Here is a 16,829-nt window from a genome sequence, read left to right as displayed (position 1 = left end):
TCTACTTCCAAAAATAGAGGTAGGTTACTGGACGAGTAAAGTTGAAAATTTCAGATTTTCAAAAACTTTCTAACGACCTTACGTCTATTTTATTAATAAAGACTTAAATCTATATTCTTCAAAAACGACACAATTTCTTTATTCATCACATGTTACACAAAGGCATAAAAATAAGTGACGTAACTAAAGTATTTGCGCGTGATTGGAAGAGAAGTCAATAAGGAGCCAATAGGGTTACAGTACTTCTCTACTTTAACTTAAGGCACACAAACTGAAGTGTCTGATTCGAGGAGAAATCCACTATTTGTACAACTATCATCTGATAAAAAAAATCCTGCTTTATATTGCCTATCCCACTAGCGTAAGATTTTTTTGATCAACATATTTTTGCATCTTATATATATATGTTCTATGATGTAATTTATGAAAGGTGTTTCTAGTTGTTTCTGCCTCTGAATTTATAGTTGCAATTGTTTTATTTCTGACAAAAATGTCAAATTCATTGAGTGATGAAAACATATCACAGTAATTCTCCACAAAAGACATGAAAGAGATATTGATCTTAAATTTAAAAAACTGAATATGCTTTTCTTAATATAGGTAACAACATTTTGTCGGTGTATTTTAGGGTGTTTTCGTTGTCAGAATATAAATTTCGTAAGTTATCATAAGTGGTAACATTCAATATGTATTACACCGAATTTACCTTACACCTACCATTCCCCACAGCGAGGTTTCCGTACACCCAACTATCCTACACCGAGTTTTCTTACACCGAAATTTCCTAGACTCAAATGCTAGGGTATATTCTTTATTTTGGTATTTTTTCAACCTGTTATGGGAATTGGGGGAAATGATAAATTGTAGGAAAAATATTTAAGCTATCCTTCCCTTACCCTCTGAATGACACAACGAAATATGCTGTTGTGAATTTACCAGCATGTAGACTGATTCTCGTGTGGGATGATGTGACTTGTCTAGCAAGAAGAGGATTAATGTACAAAGAATTGGAGCATTGTATTTTTAACATGTCTTTCTTTGCAACGTGAATTCGATTGTCATTTGTTCAAATGATCTATTTTACTTTACATTCGGAGACAAGTTTTGTTTTGGTAACTTGACCTGTCGTACATTCCATACTGAAGACGACTTACTAAAGAAGTTACAATATGCGAGCTTATTAACATTTAAATACTAACATTGATATTGTATTCTGGGACCTAGTGGCTAAAACGTTCGCCTACGTTGCATGTAATCTCTGGATCGATTCTCGGTGTGAGAGCACAATTTAATTTCCCAATCATTCCTTTTAAATAATCATATGCTTCTTTTAGTTTAAATGGTATAACCATAGAATATTAAACTTTAAAATTTCATATCTGCGCTCTGGGGTGCAAAGCTATCATAATCGAAGTACTAGAGGAAGATAGGAGTGAAAAAGAAACTCTTTCCACTGGAATGTTTTGATACGAAGTTCACATATTTGAACATCTACATTAAGCTATGTAAAATTAGGTACACCGCAAACTAGTTCTTCCGAAAATTACATACTAAATATAGTTAATTACGAGTGGATTAACGTAATTAATATGCCATAATACTGTCACCTTATGTACCAGCACTAATTTATTACTGGTGGGAATAATATTTGAAAAATATATAGTGCGGAGGGGAGGTATTCCCCGTATCCACCCCAGGTCTTTAGTTTTAGTTTAGTGTTCTTTAGGCTAAAGGAAAGTATTGTTGGTTCTTGGTTTGAAGTTTGTCCTTTAAGCAGCAAGGTTATGTGAGACGTGGACCTTCAGCCAGACATGGGCTGGCATATCGGGACACCGAGACATGTCCCGGTGCGCCCTCCGAAACATCACATTATATAAAGTTACAAATTCTTTTAATCTAATAAATTTCTATTTATTCATAAATAACCCATAAAAAGTACAGTGTGCCCTTTACATAAGGCCCTATAGCGAAGCCACATCAAAGATAAACGGTTGTATTTATTCTTCTGCATACCACAGTTCTGTACAATCCGCGGCAAAAAACCTGCAACATGAGGATGTAAGTTTATTGTGAAACTACGCCTAACAGCGCAGGGAATGAACATAACATCTAAGTGGAACGAATCACGCCAGGATAAGCCTCGGCCTCCTCCCGTGCACACTTATTTTGGAGCAAACGACTTCGTCATTTCACAATAAACTTATATGCTCATGTTGCAGGTTTTTTGTCGCGGATTGTACAATAAATACATACGTACTGTTATTGTTGATAAAGAAACAGTGAAGTGTGCAGCGTGCTCTTCATATCCCTGAGCCCTGCGAAACATCACATTATAGATGTTTTACATATTCTTTTTCTTTATGCCAGTTTTCTGAAAATGCAAATAGTTGCTATTGGGAGAGAACTGGTAAAGGGTACAATCACTTAAAAAAAATATGTATAAAGTTATGTATCTATAAAACAAAACATTCGTAGTACATCAAGTAAATCACATAACGTGTGGGCCTATTTGATAAAATAAAATAGGAATTACTTTAAAAGAAGACACTTACTACATCAAGTAAATCCATAACGTGTCGGTCTATTTGATAAAATAAAATAGGAATTACTTTCTGCTGCTATTATTCATAGCCAAAATTTAAAAAATCCAAAAGGTAAGCGCAACTGATTATAATGCAATTTTAACAATTCAAGTTTTCTGTTCTTTCTTTTTGAGTATTTTATTTTCAAACTCCATTGTTCCTGTGTATTTTAAAGCAGTGTTCCGGATTATCAGTGTTTTCCTAATATGTACGTAGGTATATGTTTATTTGTTGATATACTTAGCTTCATTTCGTTTGACGAAGATTTTATTACATGAACTATCAATCAGGTGGCCACGCAGCGCAGTATTGATTTCGGAAACTTTGTTCTAAGTGAGAAGCTGTACAATGGAAATGTGCAGTGAACTAAACGGACAGCCAGTCAGTGCTCGTAGTGGATGAAAAGCAGAGGCGGTGTGTTTTATTACGATTTTAACTCGACATACCAGCTATCTAAATGTTGAAATACAGTGAGGGTATGTTGCCTGTAAGATTGCATTTTGTATTTACATAGTGAGTGGAAATCACTGGAGGGTTTCCTTTTAGATAAGGGTCATGCATTCATCGCCAACAACTTTCTCAAATAGATCCCCTTATATTGTATTATAAATAATTATACACGAAAATGTTCACATATCGAGATTTTATATTAGCAATTTCCTGTGGGAAAGCTCTCGGACCCCCTACTCGACTGAGGGGTATTCCTAACCACTGGAAGAATTACCTCGACAGTAGACAACCCCTAAATCCGCTCATGCCAAAACACGACATTTATATGAACTAAGAAGACACACACAAACATACGACAGAAACTATTCAATATGGCATATCAAAATAGAAACTAGATGAATTACTTTGAAGAGATCTGATTTTAAAAACAAAAGTTAGGAAAAAGAAAACCAAAATGTTGGTGTTGTCAACTTAGAAATTATTTTTACATAAGAAATAAAATCTCTTTATGTGCAAACCTATTCGCGAATTACTGTGAATAAAAATTGATTTTATTAAAGCTATTTAGCATCTACATTTCAGTGAAGGTATGTCTTGATCACAGAAAAAACAGAGACGGTATGCCTTCAACAATGAAATACCAGAATCTGTATGGCATACCACCGCATACTGTCTCAATTCGAACACTGGCTATACATTGAAGTTGGCGATTGGTCATTTTCTACGTAATGCAAGCATGGAGAATGTGGTATGTTCTGTGTGTTATGAGATACACTGTCCAACGTAATGATAGCTTACAACACTCACGGCGAAGCACATCGGCCAAAGGGAGCAGTGGCCGGATGAAAATTTTCAGTGACAAGTCTCTCTGAGTATTAACGCGACTTGTCATTCTTAACAATGATGTGACTGCAGTGCAAGAGACAGGAACTCGAGCGGCACCTCCCACAGTCTATGTCGATAATCACAGTTGGCTACGAGTTACATATCGTCATGACCGCCAATAAGGTACCATAACGCATCAACACGACCAATGGTGTCGCAATCTTGAAACGTTACTGAATACTAAAATGTGACATGTTCGGAAGCAGTATGTCCACGAGACATTTTATAGAACATTCACATCTCGACTCTTGAAGATCTTTTTCTCGTCTCGTTTTGATCCTCAAAAGGAATTTCTTCTCTAGTTTTGTAAATTTATATAGAAAACTTTTGTCTCCATTTTTCTTAATTTCATCTAGACGTATCAGAATCTTTCAACGTCACGAGAGGTCTACAAAGGGTGTGATATAAGAACATTTAAATCATATTTATAATTCGAGTATAATATATAATCATTTGTATATCTTTAAATTTTTATAAATGCTCCTAGTTATGTTTTTTCAATTACTTTATCAATTTATACTCTTTATACTATCTATCGTATAACACTTAAATAGTGTTTGAGATCTAAGGTTAAGGTAAAATAACTGTTGCCTAACTCCTCGCATATATCGAAAACGAGATGAGAAATGTAATCTTTGTCGTCGCGTCTCGGATAAAAAAAAAAAAAAAAAAAAAAAAAAAACTTGTCATATTCTTTACCAGACGATTATCGTCTCATGGGTAACACGAGCCTCTAATGGGATCTTATTTTAAACATTGGCCCGTGTTCATATGTCGCATACATTCAAAGAAGCGTATTACCTGCAGTGTCTCTGCCCAACAGTAAAACACAGTAGCGGCTCTTTGATGTTATGGGTCGCAATATCCTGGTTTTCAGTGACTTCTCTTCTGACACCGGTCGCGTTGCGAAACTCCTGTTATTGTCATCATGTTAAGGGATCATGTGCATCCTATGGTTTAGATGTTTTCGGGCAACATCATATTACAAAGATGATAATGTCCCGTCCACACAACTGGAACTGTTGCGACAAGGTTTAAGGAACGTTGAGATGAAGTTAAACACCTTCCCTGGTCTACCCAGATTAAACATGATTGAACATGTGTGGTCCGTTTCGGACACACGATTCCGGAGCAGATTTTAGCCTTTATCTTCTCTCGCAAAACTGATATTCGATTTGCTATCATTTAAGACTTCTATGATACTATTCCGCGTCGCATAGTGATGTTCTAATGGCGAACAGAGGTCTAACGCTATATTAATCGTAAGTTCCACTCTTTTCCGAAGTTGCAACTAAATCGATATTCTTATTGTTACACGTCACTCGATTATACACCAAGGATAAAGGACACGGTGGAAATGAGATGAATCATAATGTCATAATAATGAAATTGGAAGGAAAAGGGAGAATCCCGAGAAAACTGACGCACACAATATTTGTCCTCCACAAAGCCCAGTTGTCAGGAGTATGATCGAACAAGGGATTCCATGCGCCAAAAGAGAGCTCACCACTCAGCCCCCGATATATAGATAAATATAGATGTAGATATAGGTATTGAAATGACCAACAAATTCATTGTATAGAAAAGAAGCTATATATTTCCGTTCTTCGCCGACACTCAACATGATGCTAATTGTTTACGCTGTAGAATGAAAAACTGTCTCTTCAGTTGTACTTTCAGTTGCTACCTTTTAAATATTCGATATGAATAATCTTAATATTCGTTGTAGTTTAGTTCCAAATATTACAGCTTTTCACTTTTTCTTATACATCCTTGTTGAAAAATTTGACTATTAAATCAAGAAAGCAATTAATTAGCTCTAGTTAAAAATTCATATTTTTAATGAAATATTTCTAAAAGTTTGTACAATAACAACTAATATGTCGATAAAAAATTATATAACAAAACGCAATGAAAAGAAAAATATAAAATAATATTTGAGTTATTGGAGTGTCATTTGACATTTTTTGCGATCGTTTTCCCTCGGGATAAAGCGATGCCATCTTTCTAAAGTTCGTTTGGATTCAGGTATTTGTATTGAGATCCTCATTCATGGCTTGTTAGATGATGTTTGACAACGAAAACCATATACCTGAAAGGGATATCCAAAATTGTCAAGAAATCGGTGTCGCCGGTTTTTATTATTCATTCCAGAATAATGATTTACATTCTCTTGTGGTATGTGACATAAGCTGAAAAGATCGTCACTATCAAATGTTTTATTACAAATTGAAAATCATTCTTTCAATTACACTTTAATTGTGGATTAACTGTAAAAGTTTACTGAATTGTGAACCTTTGAATAGTTGGAGAATATCAAATAACGTTCAAATAACGTGCATATGATTTTCCTTTTATATTCAATATTCTTTGTGCTACATAATTTTTGTTCTGTTTCATAAAAAGCGTACCAACTCTTGTAGTACAACATATTGAATATCTTTTGAAATTCCGACAGAAGTAGAGCATGACTGAACAGAAGCTGAAGGAAAAGGAAGATACTATTAACGACCTTACTGCAGAAGTTTCCAATCTACATGACAGAGCAGTTCATTTAGAATATTACTCACGAAGGAATAGTGTAAGCATTTTTGGTGTACCACATAATGCAGATAAAGATACTACAGAATAAATAATCTTACTGCTCAGGAAAAAAACGAATGTTATACTTTCAGCAAGCGATATTTGTCGTAGTCATCGTGTTGGCCCTCATGTCCCAGGCAAAATTAGGTCTATCATAGTTAAGTTTACAAACTATTAGAAAAGGGTTAAAGTGTACGCAAACAAAAATAAACTAAAAGGAAACAAAATAAAAATTCCTATTCGTAATAGCCTATGTTCTCAGTGCTTCAGCTATACAAAGCAACATGAAATCGGCTTGACATTAAGAACACTGGGACTTACGATGGGGAAATTATTAGAGTGAAATACGGAAATATTAAGCACTAGCAAAATACCAGTTATCCGCATGGGGAAAATACGTTTCATTTTGGACATGAAGAACTCCAGAACTGTCACCAATCAAATCAGGGACACCAAAACTGTGAAATCCACACTGAAATTGGCCATTTTATTTATTTTTACATGTCACCATCCCCCCCTTAGAAGTACTAGTGCATTCTGAATTTGTATTTAAACGGCATCGGAGTGTGACTGTACATCTCAGCGACCCCGGAAACTATGGATTCGACACCGATATTGGTCATTTTCGATCATTTTTATATATCTCCACCCCAACTCCCCGCAGTTGCGGGACTGAATTTGGGTTTAAACGGGATCGGAATTGTCACTATTTTACTCAGCGTTCCAAAAAACTGTAGATTCGACTTTAATATCGGTCATTTTCGATCGTTTTTAAATTGCCCCCCCTTTCTTAAGTTGCACCATCAAAGTTAAATGATAGAAGCCATCCCACGCCCGATCCTGATTTATGTTGGAAACTTGAACGAAATCGGTTTGGTGTTTCAATATTTATTGAGTCACAAACATAATTACTTTCATTTATTTATATATGTATTTTGATTTTCGTATAACCCCCCCCTCCAGCCCTTTCCAAAGTTATACTGTCGAAGTTAATAGATAAGAACACTTCCAGGACAGAACCTTATCTATGTTGAAAACTTGATCGAGATCGGTTCGGCGATTCAAGAAATTAAATGTCACAAACATAGAGACTTTCAATTTTATAATGTAGATTATTCTAGTAGCTTTGCTTAGATAGATAATATATAGCTGCAATCTGGTTTTTTACCAATGTTTCTCTTCAGTTCATTTCCTGGCTTGTGGTTAATCTTATGAATCATATTCACAATTCAGTGCATTTAACATATATAACAATAACTATTTCAATTTTTCTATGTACTCCACCTTCTTATATTGAACAGCTACTGATGTCTGAATTACATATATTTTTCGTGGAGAGAGTTTAGAGCATCCTATTTATGTGTCATATATATTATACAGTGCGTTGTTGTGCAGCTTGTTTATTCATTGTCGGGAGGAAACGCTTTTTTCTGTGTGTGGTTCTGTTGGCATTTCACTACTATATCGGTGTTTCGTTTTGTTTAAATATTTGTTGAATTTTCTGGTAAGTAGAACTATCGATTACTTTGTACATATGTATTGGGAAGGAATTCCGGTATAAATTACATCAAGTATTTTTTATAGTATTCTCTCATTTCTGGGAATATGATAATGTGTGACACGTTCGCAAACTTAAATATGGCAATCTTGATTTGTTTGAGTGAGCTTAACAATCCACCCTGATAGAGAGTCACAATGACGTTCCTCCCTCCCCTTTGCAAATTACACTTTGTGACCAAAGATCAGAGCTTGCTGAAGGCAACTTATCGCTATTCGTTCTAACGCGCGGAGCATTCCTTCACATTTCGTGGAAATTGAAAGCATCGTGTCCTTTTTTTAAACATATGTATGCAGTACTTACGTCTGAGTCTTGGCTGCAGGATCCCTTCTCAAATTGCATCGTTCATTTATCAGGTTTCCATCTCCTTACAAACAATAGAAAGGGTAAACGCGGCCGGAGTGTAATAATATACTTAAGGTACAATTTCCAGGTGAAATTTCTCTTAGCTAACTGGTGTATATTATATTAATTCAGAATATATTACACTCGAAGTCACTGTAAGCCATCACGCATTACTTTTATCTTATTATAAGTGTCCTATATCAACCCCCCTCCTTGTACATCCTCTACAAACTTCTTCCATTATATTGCGAACCATAGATTTGCAGCCTGACGTGAAATCCAAAACCGGGTGTCCCGTATTAAAAGCACGTACATTAACCATATAGACACGAGTAACCTATGAGATAATACCTACATTAGCAATTTATCAATGTTTGTTAATGTAATTTTCTGTGGTGATACAGCAATCAAAGAAAAAATGGACGGTAAGTGAAACTTTCCAGTGTGTAATTTGCGTTGTGATGCGATTCAATTCGGTTTTGCTGCCATCTATAAGTTATGTATATGGCATTGAAGAGCATTGATTCACTTACCCTCAACAGGCGAGAAATAATATAATATTATCAAAGTTAACTTTGAATTGAAGTTATTTGATTAATTGATTGATTTGAGTTTAAAATCACTTTACAGCACCGAGGCAACACGACATATCTACTGCTTAATATTGAATCCTAGATTTAGAAAGTTTTGTATATTGCTGGGCAATGCTGTACATCAGTGGATTTCCAGGTTTTAACACGCCTTTGATTAAGATGATATGCAAAAACAAAAATTTACAATATTCAGAAACAATATTTACACAAACATCTGGAGTTATACATACTTGAGAACTTGAAACTCCGCTTGAGAATTCCTGTGTATGGCATTACTCATGGGATCGAACCTGCAATCACATCCACAGAAAGCACAAACGGTAGTTACTTGGTCATGAAGAGATATGGAAAGTACAATAGTTCTACAATAAAGAATAATGTGAAAAATAGGGGGGAAAAACTACAATTTTGCTTATTCTATCACTTTAGTTCATACAAGAATCATTTTGAAATTATCGAGACCAGTTCGAGATCAAAACAACGATTTTCTACACGGAACATTAGTTTATTTGTCAAGTAAGATGAGAACGAGAACATGTACAAAAAGATCAGAAACAGTACGTTCTTCAAGTTTACATGGGATCGAAGCAGGGATTCTTTGATCAGATATAAACCTTTTACCACGGATCCGTGATATGGTAATCGTTTCAAAAATGGAACATAATGGAGTTTTCAGGCTAACATCAGTGGTATGAACGAAGTCAACATAGCAAGAACATAATAAATTGAAGTTACAGTAATAACATACTACAAAAATAAAAACTGACAAACAATGATTGCTTGTTTCTACAGGTGATTTACCAGGCGCGACAGTGTTCAAACTCTCATCATAAGTCTCTACATGTATAATAGTGTTTCTCACGAAATGAGAAATCTCCTATTTCGAAGACGAGACGAGAAGTTCATTTTGAAATTTCAGAGAAAACAAAAAAAATCTTGAGACTCGCGGGGAACAACAGTTCAACCAAGTTATACTGTACAGTATATCTCAACCACTGATTTAGTGTTATATAATTCATAGTTACAAAAAATTTCAAAATTGATAAAGTGATTGCCGAAAAACAATAGAGAGTATTTATCAACGTTTAAAGATATGAAATTCGTTAAACAGTATATTCCAGTAATAAATATGGTTTAAATGTTGTTATGTCGGACATATCGTGAATTCTGATAACCTGTAGATGAAATTACAAACAAAATAAGAGCATAAATTAACAAAACGGAACGAGGAAAGGAGTTTTGAGAACAGAGACGAGACTGAGAAGAATCCAAGAATCGAGACGAGAGTTCGACAAAAAGCTACGAGACGAGACGCTACTATTTCTCATCTCACAATAACACTAATGAACACTTTTGGGAATTTAAAATTTAGAAACAATTAAGAATGATAAAAAATGAGTATGAGGAAATAAATTCATAGCTAAGATCAGTTCAGATTATATCAACGGCATTAACTTTGAAATTCCATATAATGTAGTTTACACTTGAAATGAAAATTATTCAATGCAAACTTGAAAATGAAATTCAATATTATCGTTCTTAATTTTTGTATTTCATTCGATAAAGCATAGAAATATATGCACTCAAAACTAATATGAGCTCGAAAAAGAAATCTCCCTAACATAGTCGACAAAATCTTCCCGAAAATCAAATTCAAGAATAAATTTATCATCCGTACAAATAAACTATCGGCTGCATTGGAACTTGAAGGCGTGAAAATTACTTCCCGGCGTTCAAAGTGTCCGCAAGTGAAAGTCAGGTCGAAATGAGGTCAACGTGAGTTTGAGTGAGCGTGATGTGGATAAGATGTTGTGCGTGTGAGATCGAGTAAGCGTAATGTTGAGATGATGATGTGGGCGTGCAGTCGAGATGATGATGTAAGTGTGAGTTCGAGTGAACGTGATGTTGGTTTGGTAATGTGAGCATGAGGTCGAGATAACGTTGTCGAAAGCTCCTGTGAGCATGAGTTCGAGTGAACGTGATGTTGAAAAGATGGTGAGCGTGAATTTGAATGAGGTTAGTCAACAGTGGGCACTTTGGTACCAGACAATTTGAACTTGGCTTGTTTCATTCAACAAGCCGACAACTTACTCACTTATCCACGTCAGAGCTTGCAAATTAGGTTCTGGATATTTATACTCCATATCTGTTACTTAACAATGCTGCTAGATGTCGTTAATTCACCGATTACTGGTGCGATCACCTGCTTTAAGAAATATGACTCGTTTCTTAGGTTTACGTAATCACTCTTTTAATCCTCCATTAATCTGAGATATATCTTGAAGAAACCGTAACTTCTCAAGATTCTAAGTAAGCTTTTAACTGATCTTGATCTACAAATCAAACGCATTTTCCTAAACCAGTAGATGCTGATTCATAGATTCGTCAAGACCATAAATAAAATTCAAACTTCAAATGAAACGGAGGAAAACATGCTGATAGTTGTGAAATTATTGGCTAGTTTAACAACATCGAATTATAGTCTGTGCAGCTAATTGGGAAGCGTATCAGACTCTCAGTGTAGAGGTTATTTGATCGATTCCTAGCATTTATATACAGTCCTTGTTTGAACGACCTAAGAATTGTAAGTTATGTTCGTGATTGCTACTCACACAGATTTATGCCTAAAGTATAGAAAATTCCAAAACGAGGAGAGGAGGCAGTATGTTAAGACGGATTCTTTATCCTTAAAGGTGTTAAATTTGAAATTCTTTCCAATATTTCAAGTCCATCATCTCCCTTGCCAAAATTTTTCTCCTGAAGTTTTGGTCTTTTTGATCACGTTCACATCCTCCATTCCTCATATATTTATATATGTATTTATGTAAATATGGTTGCCTTCCAATTCAACTCAGGCAAAAAAAAAGTGAAATTGTACCATCACCATCTCAGATATTATTGAAACTTTTTTTATAGCAACTAGACAAATTTTTAAGAGACTCGTATATTTTTGTTTTGTCGGAAAAAAATTTCCCGCCAAGTAATGGGCCATCAAAGACGAGGAGTACAATTTATGAACTGTAGAAGACATGGAAAATGGTCAAATTCGGACTCCAACCATTCAGATATCGAGACAGGTAGAGTTATAATTCTTCTTGTGGTATGTAGATAGGGATATAAATAAACTATATTTTATTATAGTTTGGCTTGCGCATGCGTATTTTTTTGTAAATACCTTAACAAATGAACGTCAGTTTATCTGAAAAGTCGGAAGTTTGCGAATTTTTTTCGACCACTTCCGGTTCAAATTTTAAAATTGTGTTTTGACGCTTGGTAAGACCTAGTTACTCGCTCTTGGAAAAAAAACGTATTGCTTCTGTGTGCAAACGTTTCGTCGCAAAAAATTCAAGAAATTGTAAAATTTTCAAAAATTGCCATTTTTGGGCGCCATTTTCTCGAAACCTCAATATTTTAAAATTCTGAAATTTTGTCAGATGGTTCAACTTTACATGAATAATAAACAAACCAAATATCATTCTCGACCAATGCTTCATGAATCAACTACAGCCTTTTGAAGTTAGCAAAGATTCGTTAACTCTGCTGTTACAGTTGGCAACACTGGAAACAATAAAAGTGCAATGGTTTGATGATGTTTGTGGTTTACATTCATTAAATGAAGAATAAAAGGTTTTCTTGACCTTGTTTTATTATTTTGATCAAAAAGGCTTTCTGAAATAGTAAAATGAGCCTCCCTCTTCTCCTCCGTTTTCTTGAACCGAATTAATCTGAGATGGAAATTACGATTACAAAACACACAAATTTTAAGCACACTTACCTAAAATGATCTTCAGAATCAAAATTTCACTGATTTTTTTTTTCTTCACATGAACCAATCATTCGCTTGCTTGCTGTCTTCTTTGCAAACAGCATGCAATCGTGCAGATGCTCCAATAGGTGTTCGTACACTCAAATTTGTAGCAGAGTGTCGATAGTCACAAGACATTTATTTTCACTTCTCTTATGCTCTTCTGGAAACCCGTACCCTATTGAAGGTCCATGTGGAAGCATAAACAGGATTTCAACTTCACGTAATTCATGATTTATTCATAATATTTCCGTTACCCACCACTAGTTATCATACATGTATGTAAGAAAAGTTCCTTCTTGCAGCCTCTCAAGTCTACACTCTGAATTGCAGAAGTACGATTTTGGGGGAAGCATGAAGTTAGTTCATGGTGACCCGTTACTGATAAAAACTTCGCAATTTTCAGAAAGCCAAAGTTGACTTCGTTGAATACAAGCTACCGGTCGCACACTTTCCCATTCTTTAATTTTTATTATTTCCGGAAATTGTCGAATTCAGTTTCAGGCAACAAAACGAGAGTAATACTCGGAGTATGTACTTGCACTATACTTACGAATTCTTCTGCAGTTTTAATAATGTGTATCTGTTTTTGTCTAAGGTTATGCCGCTTTGCCACATTCTTTATAATCCCCTCCCCCCAATACAATCGCAGAGACTTGCATCGCAAATTTCACTGAAAAACGACTGTTTTATCGGACCTGTCTGCATCTCGAACATCTGAAAGAGATTTTTTAAGTGGTATGTAGCACCATCAGAAATCACTGACACAGTTTGGGAAATTGTAAACACTTATTTTAGCACATTCGAAACTTTTTCTATAACCTATATTTTCGCTTTTCTTCGAGTATTTTTAGAATCTTGTTTATGGCTATGAGTACATGAGCCGAATCATGTGTTTGTGGTCGCTTATTAAAAAAAAAAAATGGCAGTTGTTGATAATAATAACTGCCGTAAATTTGCTCGTTTTTCTGGCGATAACTCTAAATTTCACTTTGCAGAATAACAGTTTAGTTTTCAATGAATTTCACAAGAAGTAAAATAAATTTTGTTTCTTGAAATTTTATACGATGCTTTTCGGTAGCAATTAATTCTTTGGGTTTTCTTGATGTAGTTATGAATTATAATCCTTACAGTTAAACCAGCAACGTACGATACGAAAGCAGAAACTGGAAGATTTTTTTTTTTTTTAACGAGATCATTTTTTACTCATATGCCATACGTAAGACTATTTTCATCAGGATCAATAATTAAAGACTCCACACTTATTGCTTCTACTCCAGGATATTTACCACATTCTTGAAAAAACAGCCGTCACTTTCTACAAATATCACTACTAAGGAAAACAGGTCACTCATGATAGCTTCAATACAGGCTGCACCTTCAATTTGTTGCAATGCAGTAGCACCTAACTTAACACTTGCAAAATACATATTACATTTCCCGCGCAGGTTGCACACTGACAGCTGGTCGAATTCTACAAAATTTCGAGTGACCCATTCTTATGTTGGGATTGTTGTTTAAAAAGTCCGTAAATTTCTTTGATTGAACGTCTAAGAAAACGTTTCGATTTTTTAACTTTTTGTCTATTTTCGATTACTGTAATGACATCGCACTTAATTGAGACTTTGTCTGGAGCATTCCAAATCATCACTGATAGTAGCTCAGGCTTTTTGCAGATCATCTGAAGTTATTGGATGGCCGTTTCAAGTAAACTTGAAATGTGTGTGTTTTGTAATTATAATTTCCATTTCAGGTTACTTCGGTTGAAGAAAACGGAAGAGTAGGGGAGGCTCATTTTACTACTTCAGAGAGCCTTTTTGATCAAAATAATAAAAAGAAGTCAGAAAAAACTTTTATTCTTTACTTAATGAATGTGAACCACAAACATCATCAAATCGTCATACTTCTGTTTGCAGAGTTGCCAACTGTAACATCAAAGATAACGAAACTTCGCTAACTTCAAAAGGCTGTAGTTAATCCATGAAGCATTGGTCGAGGATGATATTTGGTCTGGGTTTGCTCGTGTAAAGTTGAACCATCTGACAAAATTTCTAAATTTTAAAATATGGTGTTTTCGAGAAATATCGATTTTGAAAATTTTACAATTTCTCGAATTTCTGCGACAAAACGGTTGCACACAGAAGCGTTACAATTTTTTTCTGACAGCGGGTAACTAGGTCTTAGCAACCGTGAAAACAAAATTTTTAAATTCGAACCTGAAGTGCTCGAAAAAAATTCGCAAACTTCGACTTTTCACGTAAACTGACGTTTATTTGTTAAGTTATATACAAAAAGACACGCAAGCGCAAACCAAACTACAACAAAGTATAGTTTATTTATATCCCTATCTTCAGACCACAACAAGAATTATAACTCTACCTGTCTTCACAGTTGAATGGTGGGGTCCGAAGTTGACCATTTTTCATGTCTTCTACAATTCATAAATTGTATTCCCCGTCTTTAATGGCCCATTACTTGGCAGAAAAATTTTTTTCGACAAAACAAAAAAATATGGGTCTCTTAAAAACATGTCTAGTTGCCATAAAAAAAGTTTCAACAATATATGAGATGGTGATGGTACATGCTCTGCCTGAATTGAAGTCGAAGGCACCATATATATATATATAATCTGTGTTTACAGTAAGAAAGGGAGGGAGAAGAAGAGGAGTAGGTTTTGAACCATTCCCTCTCCTTTAGCGCTTTTTTTTTCAGTTACGTTAAAAAAAAATATACGGATCTTTACGTGTTCCTCCAAACCTTGAAATCTTCGATAAAACTACTATGAAGTACAGAAACTATACGGTGTGAATTTATATACGGGAACAAGCAACATGCAAACATATTGTAAATATGTAAAAGTTTTGGTGAGAAATGTATTATCAATAATAAAATAATCACTACCTCGTCGAGAAAAAAACGCCTAAGATTTGAATGGGTGTTCGGTATTTTTTGTATTTAACTGTACAGCTACTCTATGTGTGCCGTGGCACTTGCTTACTGTAAATTATTAATCTACGATCGAGGTATCTCACACAGCTAACAGTTTCTGCCGAACTATTGTTTTTAACCTATAAAATATCCTAACTCGATTAAACATATTATCAATCTAAACAAAAAAAAAATCAATTAACATTACCTCTCAGGCTCAACTGAATTTAATCTTTCTGTTGCTAATTGTTTGTAGTCATTAGAGTGCGACGCGCAAATCTCTTCAACCCTTAATTTTTTTGGTGCATCTATAATATCTTCATATGAAGGTTCTTCTTGTGGAGAATCTGATTTTACCGTATCAATATTCGATTTCACATCCGTAGAATGCATAGCTACATCCTTCTCCACTGTTTGCTGACCTTCCGTTGTAGATAATACTAACTCTTTGTTGTCAGTCATTAGTTCGTATGTCCACCCTTTTCCTTCGAGTGGATCTTCTTGAGGAAACCCATACTCGATTTCTTCTTTCCACATCAATTCCAACTTAACAGAAGCCTCATCAGCCATTATGACTTCACATCTAATACGAGTTTCCAACTTTGCTTGATACTTCCATTTATTTCATACTGCCAATGTTAATGAAATGATTTACAAGAATGTTCATAGAAGCTACATTATTACACTTGTAATCAAACAGAGGATAAGATGTTAATAAAATACAAAATAATAGTTCCTTGAACACAACACGTTTAAACGTCTTCTTCTTCTTCTTCTGCGGTTGCAACTTCCCTTATCGAAGATCGCTCTCCTAGCAATTATATACGGTATGATGGAAAGAAAAAGATGAGGAATTGAGATGAATCTTTGGAGATGCTTATAAGATGCTAAATAACTTAGTGCTTTGTAAATAAACATAATAGGCAGTAAGAACAGGTGGGGATAAGGTGAAAATGAACGAATCTACATTAAAAGGGCCAGAACCGTGAAATTTATGAAGAATAGAGAGAAATGGCGGGCGATATTGTTGATAGAGAGGGCAAGAGAAAATGAGATGATCTATAGAGCCAGTATCGAGACCACAATTACAAAGTGGAGTA

The 16,829-nt window shown here is 34.9% G+C and overlaps 1 protein-coding gene across 3 annotated transcripts in view; it reads right to left on the bottom strand.

Moving 5' to 3' along the window:
• LOC145684295 (uncharacterized) overlaps positions 1–16,503 on the bottom strand; it is a 30,564-nt gene extending 14,061 nt beyond the window's left edge. The window contains exons 1-3 of one of the 3 annotated variants that reach the window (XM_081756466.1): positions 15,938–16,503; positions 9,227–9,286; positions 5,488–6,009 (exon numbers count right to left, since the gene is read on the bottom strand). In XM_081756466.1, the coding sequence (XP_081612592.1) occupies positions 5,964–6,009; positions 9,227–9,286; positions 15,938–16,299 (468 nt within the window). In that variant the 5' untranslated portion in view covers positions 16,300–16,503 and the 3' untranslated portion in view covers positions 5,488–5,963. Of the gene's footprint in view, positions 1–5,487; positions 6,010–9,226; positions 9,287–15,937 lie in introns of those variants that run through there. The other 2 variants (XM_081756464.1, XM_081756465.1) reach the window with 2 other exon arrangements.
• Between the last annotated feature and the right edge of the window lie 326 nt (positions 16,504–16,829).

Source organism: Thermobia domestica, chromosome 4 (assembly GCF_964235325.1).
Source record: "Thermobia domestica chromosome 4, izTheDome1.hap1.1, whole genome shotgun sequence".
NCBI lineage: Eukaryota > Metazoa > Arthropoda > Insecta > Zygentoma > Lepismatidae > Thermobia > Thermobia domestica.
Note: the sequence above shows the minus strand (reverse complement) of the source record. Positions and strands in the feature narration are given on the sequence as shown.